The 16,008-nt window shown below is 37.9% G+C and overlaps 1 protein-coding gene and 1 long non-coding RNA gene across 2 annotated transcripts in view; both read right to left on the bottom strand.

The window, feature by feature from the left end:
- LOC309660844 overlaps positions 1 to 16,008 on the bottom strand; it is a 398,319-nt gene that overhangs the window by 130,601 nt on the left and 251,710 nt on the right. The window lies entirely within an intron of this gene.
- Positions 1 to 16,008, bottom strand: part of PKD2 (polycystin 2, transient receptor potential cation channel) — a 54,830-nt gene that overhangs the window by 6,696 nt on the left and 32,126 nt on the right. Inside the window, exons 7-13 of the mRNA XM_082461679.1 lie at positions 12,981 to 13,148; positions 10,205 to 10,386; positions 8,966 to 9,086; positions 5,697 to 5,795; positions 3,090 to 3,211; positions 2,724 to 2,841; positions 954 to 1,117 (exon numbers count right to left, since the gene is read on the bottom strand). Of these exons, the coding sequence (XP_082317805.1) occupies positions 954 to 1,117; positions 2,724 to 2,841; positions 3,090 to 3,211; positions 5,697 to 5,795; positions 8,966 to 9,086; positions 10,205 to 10,386; positions 12,981 to 13,148 (974 nt within the window). The remainder of the gene's footprint in view (positions 1 to 953; positions 1,118 to 2,723; positions 2,842 to 3,089; positions 3,212 to 5,696; positions 5,796 to 8,965; positions 9,087 to 10,204; positions 10,387 to 12,980; positions 13,149 to 16,008) is intronic.

The following is a 16,008-nucleotide window of genomic DNA, read 5'->3' as shown; positions in this document are numbered from 1 at the left end:
AGAAGGAAAAGAGGAACAAAAAAGACCTATAGAAAACAAAAAATAAAATGGCAAAACTAAATCCAACTATAGCAATAATAACATTAAATATAAATGCAGTAAACATTCTAATTAAAAGGCGGAGATTGTCAGACTGGATAAAAAGACCAGGTCCAACTATATGCTGTGTAAAGGAGACACACTTTAGATTCAAAGATACAAACAGGTTGAAAGTAAAAGGATGGAAAAAGATATATCATGCAAAAAGCAACCATAAGAAAGTTGGAGTTGCTATAGTAATGTCAGACAAAAAAGACTTTAAAACAAAAAAATTTACTAGCGATAAAGTAGGACATTTTATAATGAAAACAGGGTCAATCAATTAGGAAGATACACCAATTATAAACATGTATGCACCTAACAAGAGAATTCAAAATATACAAAGTAAAACCTCACAGAAATGAAGTCGACAATTGAATAATAACAGTTGGGGAATTTAGTACCCCACTTTCAAAAAGTGGATAAAACTAGGCAGAACAACAAGGAAATAAAAGAACTGAATAACACTAAAAACCAAGTAGACCTAACAAACATCTGTAGAACATTCCACTCAACAACAACAGAACATACCTCAAATGCACATGGAACATTCTCCAGGATATACCATATGCTAGGCCATAAAAACATAAAAAAATAAACACATGTAAATGGAGACACAAACACCAAAATGTTAACTGACATTTTTGGGTTGCTGGGAATATGAGAGATTTTAATATTTTCTTTTGTTTTTCTTTATTTGCTACTTTTCCTATAACGAACATATTACTTTTATAAAAAGAAAAAACACCAATAAAAGTTATAAAAAAGAACTGATGGTTAGTAATGGAAAAGACAAATTGAGAGAGGTGGGAGGAACTACTTAGTGTCATTTTGATTCTTGTCAACTCAAATTCTGCCAATTCCTTTATACTTACACTTGAAACTCTTCATAAGAAACCCCACTGGAGACGCTTCCCCTCCTTCTGGAGCTGTGCCCACTGTCTTCATCATCATCCTCCTCAGAGTCATCCAGGCTTCGAGGGAAACTTCGGCTGCTCATGGGGCGCGGTAAAGAGCTGTGATCCAAGTCCAGGTCCTCCTGAAGAACACGGTATCACTGAGTGACGAGCAGGAACCCCTAGACTCCACAGACGCTTCACTGAGGGCTTGGGCAAATGGGAAATGGGTGTGTGCCATTTACCCAGGATGTCTGCGAGGTTAACACCAGACCGTGATTCTCATACTTTTCAATCTTAGATTGGCAAATTTTCAAAACAGATTTTAATGACCAGCAAGAAGCTGCTAACTTTTTGTTTGGACAAGAAAGAACAGTAAACACAGAGCAAAGCAAAGAAAAAAGTAAATGAAGAAATACATTATCATCTTTTCATAAAAGTTAACACATGTAATAGCTACAAAGTAAGGATACAATCTTAGAATAAGAATTTTATTAAATACAGCCATGTGAAAATATTACTCATTGTCTTCTTGTTCATATTTCACTATGACTGGAGCAGCATTTAGAACCACTGTTCTGTACTGTCTCCTCATAGGAAACTAACTTTTTTGTGTGACATTAATTTGTATTCTCTGTACCTCAATTACCATGGATTTTTTTTTTTGGTTTGTGTAACCATTTATTTATTTATTTAATAAATGTATTTATTTTTATTTAGTTTTATTTTTGCTTGCATTGGGTCTTTGTTGCTGCGCACGGGCTTTAGCTGCAGTGAGCGGGGGCTACTCTCCGTTGAGGTACGCGGGCTTCTCATTGTGGTGGCTTCTCTTGTTGTGGAGCACGGGCTCTAGGTGCGCAGGCGTCAGTAGCTGTGGCATGCGGACTCAGTAGTTGTGGCTCGCGGGCTCTAGAGCGCAGGCTCAGTAATTGTGGCACACGGGCTTAGTTGCTCTGCAGCATGTGGAATCTTCCGGGACCAGGGCTCGAACCTGAGTCCCCTGCATTGGCAAGCGGATTCTTAACCACTACGCCACCAGGGAAGCCCTTAACCATTTACTTTTAAAGTTAAAGCTTTAAATTATTTTTTCTGATTATAAAAGCTCATGTAAGTTTATTTTTAACAGTTTCATAGTAAGTATTCAAATGGAAGGCAGCTGTTAGTTTTATTTTATTATAAATGATAATTTAAAGAACAACTAATTAATTTTATCTCTCCTGAGAAATCTTTTTTTCCCATTCTCATGGACATTGTGAAGTATATAACTACTCAGGTTTCCCCTCAAGTGGCTTATTAGAAAGCTTAGGGCTAAATTTGTTGCTCAATCTTATTAAACATATGTATTTTTGTGGAATGCATTTTTTTTTAGTTTCATTCACATTCAGTTTCATATCTCAGTTTTGTTTTGCTTCACTCTTCTTTTTTTTATATTTATGCTAACATTGCATTTTAATATATATTTTTTAAAACTTTTTACTTTATATTAGAGTATAGCCAATTAACAATGTTGTGATAGTTTCAGGTGCACAGCAAAGCAACTCAGCCACACATATACACGTATCCATTCTCCCCCAGACTCCCATCCTTTTTGGAGTAAGCAGGGTACTACTACATCAATTGAGAGAGAGAGAGAGAGAGAAGGAAAGAGAGAAGACACACACGCACATGCTCTCAGTAACCCACCACTTAGTAAGGTGTTTGAAACATGGTAGGTAATGAATCAATCATGTTCTCCTAAACTAGACCCACCCTCTCTTTTTCCAGGTCGTCTCTCATCTGCTGGTGCTCATGTTCAGTCAGTTCTTGGTCTCCATCCTGGTCGTACTTTGTGAATATTGCCTCAATCTCTGCATCAGTATGGCCCTTCCTGAAATTAGTGAGAGGTTACAGATGAACTCATTCATGTACATGGTCCAGCCCAAACACAGAGACATCCACGTGCAGGAGGAAAGGAGAAACTGCTGAGTCAGGGCCAGTCCTCCTCTTACAATACGTTCCAGAAAGATACCCACCTCTGAAAAAGAAGTGTCTTCATGAGCACTTGGGTCAGCTTATCACCAAGGATTTATCTTTACATAAGGACTTTGCCAGGGCCACAGAAATTGTGATTCTTACCCTTTGAGATCTTGTCGAAGTTCATCAAAGTTTAACTTGCCTCCCCCTTGTCGCAGACTCTCTGAAATGTCATCCACGGTATTTTTCTTCAGCTTTAGTTTGACCAAGGCTTTATGGTAGCCCTGTTGAAAAGAAAAGACTTGATTTAGTTTATCCTCCTTTTGCATTTGCTCTGCCTTCCAATTACAGTCGTAACTACTGTAAACCCAGTGACAAGAACAGTGCCTGATGTAAGTGGGCCACAAAACAAGTATGTGTTGGATGAATGATGGATGCATCCTGAGTTGTCTGTGAAGCTCTTGTGGGAGAGTTATATGGGAAGAGTCAGGGTCTTTCTGTAAATCAAGAAATAGGGGCCTTTTGGTTTGTATTCACGTTTAGGTTACAGGAATGAAAATCACTATGTTCCACAGCTGTCTGTCTCAGAATATGTAGGAATGTGCAACAGCTCTTAAGAAAACTAAGAAACCTGAGTCATGGATTAATTATTTTCCATATTATCTCATAGTTGGTAATTTCCTTACATATGTCACGTGTGTAAAAAAATTTCGGTGACATGGAGATGAGGATCTTTCACTAATACATTGCAGGCAGACCTTGCTATGCATGGCAGCGCGGGGCTGTGCAAACCACCATGCAACTGTGTGAAGCGATGCAAATAATCAATAGGAAAAATTATGATTGTTCTGTGACCTTTAAAACTTCTGTCAAAACATTAAAAACTCCCTTGGTGTTGGTTATAAATTTTACTGAAATTTAAAAAATAGTAAAATGAGTATTTTAGTATGTTGACATTTTAAACAGTAGAAACATCGAAAATTAACGTTTTACTTCTTTGTTAAAAAACTTATCCAGAGCAGTTTGAACAGCGCTTGCATTCTTCTTGTTGTTGTGTAACTTACAATACAGAGTGAGCATCTTTTCTACGTCTTGATGAGTTATTGTAATTCTTTCTTAACCTGTATCAGCTTCCAACATTTTATCCCTTGCATTTTCAAAGTTGTGAAATATCTCCAAGAGTTCCTTTAATGTGAAATTTGTTTCCAGTGTGATCTCCTCTGAGACATCTTCATCCTACTCATCAGTCACTTTCCTCATTTATGTTGATAAATTTGCCTTCACTGAATTCTTCTGGCTGCTGTCTAGTTCTCGAATGGTGGCAGTATCAACACTCCCATGGCCAGCTACGTATTTCTTCTGTAAATCCATTACGTTTGTTTTTAATTTCACTTCCAGTGTTATCATTCCTTGTTTCTTTCCTATACTTTCTCTTCTTTGCTGGCCTATTCTCTCTTTTAATTCTGCATATTTGTAAAATGTCACATGGTTTTATCACTGGGAGATAAGGACACAACACAACTACAAGTTTTGTACGTAAACTGAATAGCAGATGCTCAGTGACCAGCCTTGACTTTGAAAGAAGTGACACTATTAGTCACTGATTATGATGCACATCTGTTATTTATGGAATGATCTGTAGAGCTAGTAGTGAAGTTTGTCCTTCGTGCTATGACTCACAGTTAATATACTATAATAACTGAAATGTACTGTGATAACTGAAAGTGAAGTTTGTACTTTATGCTGTTACTCACAGTCAGTATACTGTAATAACTGAAATTTGAACTATGTTGAGAGGCTCGTATTACTTAACTGAAATCACTGATATTGTGCACATCAGAACCAAAGTACAAAGTGAGGACTGCTTGTTTTACCCCCGGGGATTTGCTAGAATGTAATCAACTATTATGCAAAATTCAGCGTAACACAAATGTTAGGTCCTGTCCAAGGGACTTTGTTTTACAAAGCGGAAGTTCTCTGTTTCAACATGATTCACAGACAACATTGTCCCGTGGTTTGAACCAAACGGAAAAATATTATGGTTAAGGGGGCACTGTATGTTAGCTGCATGATGACAGGGAACAAGCTGTGTACTTCAGATGTAGTTATTTGTTGTTGCTGAAGTTTTATATTTTAAGTCAAGCATAGAAGTCACATCGAGAAGAACAAAGCTGCCCAGCTTTCCTGTCCTGCCCTCCCATTTAACAATTAAACACTTCCTGAGAAGGTGCGTAAGTGAAAGTTCTCAGGCCCTTAGGTCGTGGCCTTGCTCCAAGGACTTTTTCCTTTGACTATTTTAAAACTTCCCTGGAAGGTCAGGGTAAAGAGTGAACAACAAAATATTTGCCTCTAAAATTTCTTTCCTTTTTTTTTTTTTTAAAAGCGTAATTAAGATAGAAGAAGGGAAAATGTCTTTATATAATCTTCCCTTCCCGTTTATTCTGAACTCTGGATCTGAAAGTGAGAGCCGACTAGAGGAGACATCAAAATAAATAAAGGGGATGAACCCAGCAGCTCAGCTCTTAAGAGGCAAAAGAGATTATTGAGAATTTAATTCAAGGGCACTAAAGGATTCCCAGAATTTAAGTTCAAGCTAGCATTATATCCATCTCTATCTCCAATGTAGAGAACATTTAAATTATTCCTGGAACATAGCAATCTACACTTTAAGTGGTGTCAATGGATCAATGTTGATTTGGCAATCTGGCTGAAACAATGTTCATTTTACATAGAAAATAAAACGATTCTGAGAATTAGGGCTTGTCATACCTTTCTGACAAGATCTGAGAGTTCCATTTCAGCTTTCTGCTGGGCCAAATCAGATTTAACTTCAGAGTAAGTATCATTGATGATGGCCAAAAACATATTCTGTTTGTAAATCAAAGGAAGGTAGAGATTAAAGAAGAAACCTAAATATATTTTGTTAACATCAATCTAAAATTTGACATGTCTTTTTTTTTTTTTAACAATTTGAGTATTTTATGAAGTCATCAATTAATAGTTTTGCTACCAAATTCTTTGGTAAAATTAGTTTTTCCATGGTCATGGCAAGGGAAAATGCAATATATAGTCTTACTTACAAAACCATACACTGATATATTTTGCAAAAAGAGACAATAATGAAATAGAACAAAATATTAATGTATTTACCTATGAATGGTGGGATTATTTTATTATTTTTCCTTATCTATGTTCTCTACATTTTTTCATCTGACATAAATTATTAGAGGTGTAGAATAGCTCCTCAAATTTCAACAGTCAACACAGACAAGTGGAATTCTATGCTTATTCCAAATATTGTTATAATAGTTGAGATTCCAGAACATATTTTAAGGAAATAAAAAGACCTCTGCAAACAGAAACATGGTAGGCCTAGTAGAAAGAGAATCAAGAAAAGCTTAGTGCTAAAGACAGAGACTTTGGAGTCAAGCAAACTTGGGTTTCTGTCTTGGAGCTGCAAGACTATATTGTGTAACTCTTCTACTCCTAATTTGAAAATTTGTTTGTCTTTACATTTATAAAATGGGAGAAATAGTAGTACCTCCCCTACAGATTTGTTGTAAGGATGAATGAATTCATCTATGTAAAGCGCTTAGGACAGGGCCTAACGGATGGCAGGTGCTACATAATTTATCGCTATTATTATTATTCAGTGGTGGTTAGTTCATTTTCCTGACTTATCCCTTCCCCACTATAATGGGTTGTATTTCTAACACCTATTTCCAACGGGTTTTCTCAAAGCACCACACCCACTGATCAGTCCCTTCTTTAACACGCTCTTCCACTGTTTTTCCTTTTTAGCACGTAACTATGGTTTGTGACTGTACAGTTGTGTACTACGTCTGTTCTCCCCACAAGTCTGCGGAATCTTCACGAGGGGAGGGTTGGTATCTATTTTCCTTACCACTTGCATCCCCAGGACCCAGCACATTGCCTGGAATATAGTGGCTCAGTAAATATTTACTGAAGGACTGATGAATGAACAAATGAGAGAGCTCTATTATTTTAATGAGCTACTAAATCTCTATGAATTAAGGAGGAATACCGTTTAAGACTCTGTAGCAGAAATGAGAACAGAATAGAAAATACATGCAAGTTCCTGGCTTAATGCTTGATTCTAAGGGCCGACGGTTGCAGTCAGTGGACCATCTCCCGCCTTCGCCCATCCAACACAGGCATCTAATGTTTCATTTCTGCTTCCAAATGATGGTTAGCTAATGCCTGCAAGTGTCTTAGTTGAAATGCATTAAAGTGTGTGTCCTCTGAAGAGGTTTCAAAAAACGGAAAGTAACTGAGAATGGCTCTCGAAGGTGTGGGGAGAGGAAGTTCACCTCCTCTCCGTCCTGTCTCACGAGCTTCACTTAATTGTGGGATGGACTTTGCAATAGGAGGCCTTTCCCTGTTGATGGCAGGGCTTTTGCTTCCTGACTCAGCTGAGCCCCTCACGCCACTGTGGCTTTTTAAGTGGCGGCAGTACGTTAACACCCAGCAGTCATCTCAGAATAGTGGCCAGCCCTGCACTTGGCTTGCCATTAAACAAACAAACAAAAACAAATCAGTACTGACAGTAGCCTCCCCTCTCTCTGGAGGGTACAGGGAGAACAGTTCCCTTTTGTGCAGTGGTACAAACAAATATTTCAGTAGAAAGACAAAAACTAAGAGCTTTTCGCGTTCTAGTGACTGATCTGATAAAATGACTGAATAATGTAGGTGCACGGCCTACTAGAGGACAACATTCAAACAAGCCCATTTGAGCATTTCCAATTGCCACCATCACATCCCTCACTTGGCAGACTGACGTACGAAGAACACTTAGGTGGCCTGAGATTTTTATTCTCTTAGTAGAGATTCAGGGATTCAGCTGCTCCAGAACTCAAAGTACTTCCAATGTTAGAGAGTAACAAAGGCTTACTCTTCCCTCTATTTTTTTCTTTAATATATAACAGGAATGAGAAACTTTTAAGAGGCTTAAGTTTAAAACTAATAATGATGCATGCACACAGCAAGATATAAGTGGATTTGCATGCTATTCCTGACTCTTTCAGTACCATTAAAGTACATCTAATTCTCAATCAGTAAATACATATACTTAAGCACTAAATACCTGGACCAGCTCTGGAGCTCTTACAACTGAATTAATGAACTTTATACAAAAGATCTTTAGAAAATCGATTAAAAATGGAAACAATGTTTTTTTTTCTTAAAATGGTTAAGATTTTATTTTCTTAAGGAAAATCTTAAGTGTTGGTGTTTAAATGAAAAATACCCATGCCTAGGTTAAGCTAACTTAATTTAATACTTTCTTAGTGGAGTGGACAAATAAATGTATAAATGTTAAGATGAAGAAAAAAATGCCTTTTAAAAAAATCTTAATTAATTTAAGGCCAAAATGTTAAAAATGTGCATCTGTACCAAATCAAAAGAATAAAAGAATTATTTTTGAAAATAATACTTAAAGCCATTTCCATTCATTGTGAGATTTAGTTTTAAATTAAAATTTGAATATTTTTTGTAGGCAGCCTCTAGATATATTAAATACGAGTAAGTTAAAACAGCCTATCTTGATCTTGAGAAGCAATAATTCACTCAAATGTTACTGCTGACACCCTGCATCTGGGCTTGCTTTGTCAGTTTCTATTTTTTAAAAAGAAAAGAAGAAGGAGAGAAATGAAAAGTCACTCAAGCAAGTGACCATGAAAGTGCTGACATTCGTGTTAAAAAAAGCATGTAAGCATATTCTACTTCTTAAAGGGCAAAGCACTATTTTAGGTAACTATAAATTTGCACTTGATCTACTTTTTTTGCATTGAGTACATATATAAATGAAAGATCATGGAAAAGATATTTGGTGAAGACTTAAAACTGTGAATGAATGAGAAGTAAAATAAAATATGCTTCCTATTATCTATGTTTTTTCTACTTCCTGAGTCTTTAAAAAATTGATAGGCAATAAAGTGTGAGAGAAAAGAAGAGAGGATGATTTATGATGGTGATATATGAAGTTTAAACCACCTCAGTATAAACAAAAGTGTACATACCAAAAGAATGAAGAACATAAAGAACACAAATGTAGTGAAATAAATTGGTCCCAAAACTCGATTAGCTTCCTCAATCTCTGCGAAGTTGACATCACCCAAAATGATACGGAATTGAGTGAAGCTATAAAAACAAAACAAAGCACAACACCACAATACAAAAACAAAGAATGTCCAGCATTCTTTTGCCATAACATTTCCTAAAAGATGATTTCATACTTTTGGACATTTTGTTTTTTAATCAGTGTGGAAAGCTGCCAAATAATGGAAAACTGTCAACCCCTTTGGAAAACTCTTGTTACTTATATGAGCAACTAAAGCCTTCTAGAATCAAAATAATATGCTTTCATGCTAAATATGTTATTTCCATTTGGTAAAAAGAAAATATATTATTAGATGACTTATAAAGCAATAGGCTCTAAGAAATTAAAACATAATCTGGGTAAAATATGATAACTCTAAACCTTCACAATGGTCACTCTGAGTCTAAATTTAAAATCTCATAAGAAAAAAAGATTTTTGAAGGATAGTCAAAATTGTACATGTATGAAGATGCACTATTTCAACGCACTTAAAGTGGGGTTGACAATTGCTGCATGTTGCCAGATGCTGGGTCTTAATCAGTACAATTGTTTCCATTCCTGACTTTCATCAAACAGCAACATTAATTAGGGGTCCTCTTGCACAAAGCCCCATTAACTTCTATTATCATGATCATCTTCTTTCCTAACTAACTCCTTTCTAAGTGACATGGAAGTCTGAAACGGTTTTTCATATACTATTTGAGAACTTTGGAAAAAAGACTGAAAATTCCTGTATTGGTTTGAGCTTCTCCTAGAATATTAGAAATACCCTTTTTTTCTTAGAAAATAGGCTGAAGTTTGAAGTTTATGGCAACATTATTTAATAGGAATAAAAGTATAGGCAAAGGTCTCTTAAACGCTACCATCTGCATTTGGTGCTAAGAAGACCTCAGTCTTTGGAACAGAGTTGGCTTACTATAGCTGTTCTAGAAGAACATCCTACTACTTTCGGGCTCTGTCTTAAACATTAGCATTTCAGAAGGTATCGTCATCTTTGCATTGATGGGTCAGTGTTTCTGGGAAAGAGAATTAATTCTCATTTTAAACAACTACTTTTAAGTACTTGGTAGCTAAACAGCCACCATGAAGATTTCTTTAACCTTGAGAAGGCAGTACTACCTATGATTCAATTTTTCTTCTTAATTTCATATATACTTACATACACTCTTGGAAAGTACTGAAGTCATCAACCTGAGTGCCAAAGACAAGGTATGCCAACTGAGCATATGCTAAGAAAATAATGAAGAACATAATTGCAAAGCCAAAGAGGTCTTTGGCACACCGAGACATGGTTGTGGAGAGCTGACTCATGGTCCTGTTGAAGTTGATGAATTTGAAGAGCTGTAGAAGAGAGGGGAGATGATATACGAAGATGAATGAGTAAGTAAACTGTGGTATATACATGTGCTAGATCATTATTCAGCCCTATAAAGGAAGGAAAATTTGATTCATGCTACAACACGAATGAAACTTGGAAAGCACTGTGCTAAGTGAAATAAGCCAGACACGAAAAGACAAATATTGCATGATTCCACTCATGTGAGGTACCTAGAGTAGGGAAATTCACAGAGACAGAAGGAGAATAGAAGTTACCAGGGGCTGCAGGGAGGGGGAAATGGAGAGTTAGTGTTGAATGGATAAAAAAGTTGCAGCTGGGATGATGAAAAAGTTCTGCAAATGCACAGTGGTGATGGTTGCACAACACTGTGAAGGTACTTAATGCCATTAAGTTGTGCACTTAAAAGTAGTTAAAATGGAAAATGTTTTTATGTATATTTTACAACAAAAAGAAAGAGAGGACAAAAATGACTTGCTTTTTTTCAAATCCAGCCACTTGTATTTTCTCATTTATAGTGAAAACAAGTTTAATTATAATTAAAATGACCATTGATATTTTTCCCCTAGAAAGATTAAAATAAAGGAGAAAAAAACCCCACAAATGAAAACTAGCTAGATAAATGACAAGGACCTACTGTGTAGCACGGGGAACTATACTCAACATCTTGTAATAACCTATAATGGAAAAGAATCCGAAAAATAATATATGTATGTACATATGTATGTAACTGAATCACTTTGCTGTACACCTGAAACTAACACAACATTGCAAATTAACTGTACTTCAATAAAAACAAAGAGTTAACATAAAAAAGCACTAGTTAAGGGACTTTCCCTGGCGGTCCAGTGGTTAAGACTTTGCCTTCCAATAGAGGGGGTGTGGGTTTGATCCCTGGTCGGGGAGCTAAGATCCCACATGCCTGGCGGCCAAAAAAAAAAAAAAAAAAAACAGAAGCAATATTATAACAAATTCAACAAAGACTTTAAAATTGGTCCACATCAAAAAAAAAAAAAAATCTTTAAAAAGAAAACACTAGTAACAAAAACCTCCAGAAAATACTTATTGTGTATTAACAGTCATTTATTGTGCATCGACTACGTGCCAGACATTGGCCAGGGTTTGGAGTGAGGATTTGAACCGGGCTCTATCTGACTGCATAGCCACATGGCGCATTTCTGTAGACAAGGCACAGAGGACGTTGCCCACGTTCGGCAGCTCGAGCCCAGAGGGCACGACAAACCGCACGGCTCTAGCCGGGAGTCTCGGTGGAGGGAAGTGGGGAGATCCGTTAGAAGCTGAGTTCCAATCTCCGTCCTAAAGAACTTAATGGTTCACAAGGTCTTGGGGGCAAGATATTTACAGGCGAAGCACTAAATAAGACAAACACCCTGAGGCACACACTGAAAGGAAATCTCTAGACTTTTACTTAAAGACCTCTTATAAAGCGCTTCTGGTCACAACAAAATGTTTCTGACGGTTGTTGTAATCACATTACTTGACACAATTCCTAGTAGTATTTCTATGAGATCTCGATTATTGTTCTGTTTTGTGATAAAGGTATGGTACGTTAGTGATGGTTTCTCTTGAACAAACATGTAACTGAATAAATAGCACGAGAGATACAGGATGAGGTCTAAACCCTCTTATAAATCTCAGGCCTTCCGGATGTGAATAACAATTCAGGAAAATAAGTAACTGTTGGAAAGTACCTTCTAGAACGGTGCTCTTCAACACAATTTTCTCTGATGATGGAAATGCTCTGTATTTCCACTATCTAATACAGTAGCCACTAGCCACATATAGACGTTGAACACTTAAAGTGTGGCCAGAGTGACTGAGGAACTGAATGTTTAATTGCATGTCATTTTAATTAATTTAACTTAAAATCTAAATAGTTACTTGCGGCTAATAGCTACTATCTGGATGGCACAATCATAGAACTTAAGTGGTGACAGGCTGGCAGTTGCCCTCAAAAACAGTGAAATTTCCTGAACCTCCAGAATTGAGGCTCGTTGTATACGAAGTGACCTGAGCTTTCACGCACAAGGAAATGCACATGATGCCCTGGGAGAAGAAGGAAATGAGTCGTGAAGGTACTACGCAGAGGAGCTTGTCTGTCCCAATCTCGATTCTAGGTAAAGCTGCCCTGGCCTCCACCTGGAAAGGAGGCAATCCTTCCAGAGAACGTTTCCAGCGCAGGATCTCTCCCTTTCCCTTCCCCCCACTTCCCCTCCTTTCTCTTAGCTCCTTTTCCTCCACCTGGTCACCCCACTTAAGGTGAAACTTGAACCTGTCTCTGGGTTAGCAGAGCCAGGGGCCCCAGGCCCAGGTGACATACAAAGGTCTCTTAATGCATTTGTTAAATGAAACCTCCAAAGACAGGTCTTCCAAGAGTGCAGGTAGCAGGCAAACAGCGAGATGAACGGTCACGTGAGTCCTGCTAGCTGACTTTACTTGTAAACACGGAGCAGCTTTTGGCTGGCTGCTTAAACTTGGCCACAGAAACGAATTCAAGTCCTTCAACATTTTGTGTGACTCACGTTAATAAAAAGACGAAAACAGTATTAAAAATCTGAACCTGACATTTATAAATTACCTTAATCCAGACAAAAAATACTATGACAGCAGCTATGTTGTTGAACTGTATTTGCCAGTATGCCAGATTCTCAAAGTTGGGGAAAGCATTTTGATCTTCTAGAAACTGTAGGAGCACCTCCACATTTGATGTTCTGTGTATGTTAATTCCTGCAGCTACCACTGACAGCTGGAAGACAAAAGATTTATATATTATTGCAGTGTTCTAGAAATATATAACTTACCTTAAAATGACTAGTTTATTTTCCTTCACGAATGTATTAGTTCTAGGGCTCACCATTCTACTCACCCAACAGCATTAATAAATTGTCACTCACACGGAGGGAAAGTGTTGAGCACTGGCCGTAAAAGAGTAAAACGATATATCGCTCACACTTCCTTAGGAATAGAAATCCAGTGAGTGCGTGTGCACACACCCGAGATGTCACTTTATTACAAAAGGAAACTCAAACAGGAACGCCTTCTGTTTTTTTCTGCCACCTTCATTTAAATCACTTTCCACCCTTCTGCTTTCTCAGGCCTCACCTCGCTCTCTGTTTTTATTTGCGGGGCTTCCTTTTTTTTCATTTTCTAGCCATCTATTCTTGCCTTTATTCAACAAACACATGGTGGATATCTGTGGCCACAGCACCGTTCGAAGGATCAAGAGGAACAAATACAAGTAAAAAGTACAAACCTTCTCCTCGAGAAACTTATACTCTGGTCCAAGAGCAGATAAACACACAAAGACAAATAGTACAAAAACCTTCTAAGAAGCTGGCATCACACACCATAGGTGAAGGGTGAAAGAAGACATGCTCAAAGGAGCGCTCGTGACAGGAAAGAATGAGCTTGGTCTTAGGTGGCGGGAACGAAGGGCACAGAGGGCTCGAGAAGGCTCGCAGTGGGGATATGTGAGCCAAGGGTTCCCCTCTTGCTTGCTTCTGTCCTTTAACTCATGACCATACAACCCTTCACATCTGCTTTGGTTCTGGCCTATAAAAATCCGAGGGGAACGCTGGGCCTGCCTTGCACCCATCACCACTGGATTAACGTGTATGTGTGTAAAGTGCTAGGGGTTATAGCCATAACCACGGGGCCCCCACACGGACCCCTAATCCACAGCAGGCGGGCTACGGCAGGTGCCGTGACCTCTGCTGTCCGTCTCTCTCTTCTCACGGATGATGGCCAAGGGCCACTCCATCAGCCCTTCTTGAGGTGGCTGTCCCGGTGATTATCAGAGTCGGGACCTGCCTGTCTGCCAGCCACAGCTGAAAAAGCCAACCTCACCACCTTCCTTGCCTTCCCTGTGAAGGGTTCCCAGACTTAGTCTAGTATTTTTGCACTGGTGGTAGGAATACTTCCTTTGAGCTCTCTGGAATACCCTGATAAGTGTTTTTCTGCATGGACTTCCCTGAGAAAAAAGGGCTGACTGACTAATCTAAAAATAACCCTTTACCAACTCTCACTAGGTACCCTTTGTTTTTGCTCTGCCTGGGGCAAATGTTTATAAAAATATGGAATATGTGGTCATTTATACACTATCACAGAAATACACTAAATTTCCTGAGACTCTTCCTTCCAAATAGAGAATGAGAGAGAAGAACAGAGGAAAGAGGTTTGGTGGGCATTTGGGTCGTTACGTGGCTCTGAGTTTCCTTTGAGAGTCTCATCTCTTGTCTACAAAAGAACTTGCTTTCTTTGACGTAAGCGTCACGGAAAGCATGCCCTATTTCTAAAGGGTTAGAGAAGGTTTCAAAGGAGAAGTAGGATGCCAGCAGCCGTTCCTTGTTCTCATAAAAGCACACTGTCTGAACTGTTGTCTTGTCAGCACTAAGAGTTAAAAAAAATAAGAGCACAGGGAAGCAAGTTTTCAAAGAAACACTTGCAAAATTCTGCAGCTGCTGAGCCAAGAGACTAGCCTCAATTTCCATGATGTCATCAGCTCTTTTCCCAGTGGCCTCCAAGGTGGGTACGAGGCAATTCACTGGGGTGTGAGATGAAAACATTAAAACTTCCAGGCAGGTGATAAGAAAGTGTTAGAATTCTATTTGTATTTATTTTTATCCAAATATTTCAAATTCTATGCTGTGTATGTTTTTACAAGTGTACTTATTACACCACTACACACACACACTTTATAAATAAAAATACACTAGGGTGTGTCATCAAAGTTTTCATTGATATGTGTACATAATCAACAAGTTGAATGCCGCTGACTAGTCCTTTGCTCACATTGAAGGTATTTGGTTAAAAAAAAAAAGAAAACATTAATTAGCATAAGATCACACCCACTTTTTTACCATTATTCTCAGTGACAGAAACATAAATGTATCCATGTAAACTAAAAAAGCAGAGTCTGCGTCCTTAGGGCTCCAAATAATAATTGTTTTCTAGACTGATTTACAGTGTATATGAACTGCACTCTGCCATCGTGCAGTACAGAAATATTTTGGAAAATTATTTCCAATATCATCGCCTTTCCTGCCTCCTTAAGTACGGAAATTCTTTTGTAATTCTGTTCATTATTAATATGTTGAGAATTTGGGAATCAAGAGTTTAGCCACAGGAATTCTGTGATGTTACACAGCCATCGTGAAAGAAGGGATGCACTTCTAACTGCCATCGGGATGGATCAGATGGGTTCCACGCTGTATTCTATAGGAATGTGTATTTTATGTAAAAGTTATTTCTGAAGTACACATGTATGTGGCGTGAGGGCGGTGGCAGAGTGGCTAAGAGGGTTATAGTGAGGACTAAATGAACTGCTGTAGAGGAAAAGCACTTGGAATTGTGCCTGGCACAGACAGCTTCTGAAGTGTTAGCAATTATTGTTATTATTGCACCTATTAATATCATTATCGCCACGCAGTACACACATATAGCTTGTTTATGTCTTAAGTATCCTTTTACTTACATATGAATAACATTTTTTCTATATTTAATAGCATATTAAAATATATTAAGTAACATACTTTCTATATTTTACCAACTGACCCTAGTGGTGATTTGATAATGACTTGATGTAAATGCTTCACAGAGCCAAATGA

The sequence above is a fragment of the Balaenoptera physalus genome (genome assembly GCF_965194825.1).
Source record: "Balaenoptera physalus genome assembly, chromosome: 5".
NCBI lineage: Eukaryota > Metazoa > Chordata > Mammalia > Artiodactyla > Balaenopteridae > Balaenoptera > Balaenoptera physalus.
Note: the sequence above shows the minus strand (reverse complement) of the source record. Positions and strands in the feature narration are given on the sequence as shown.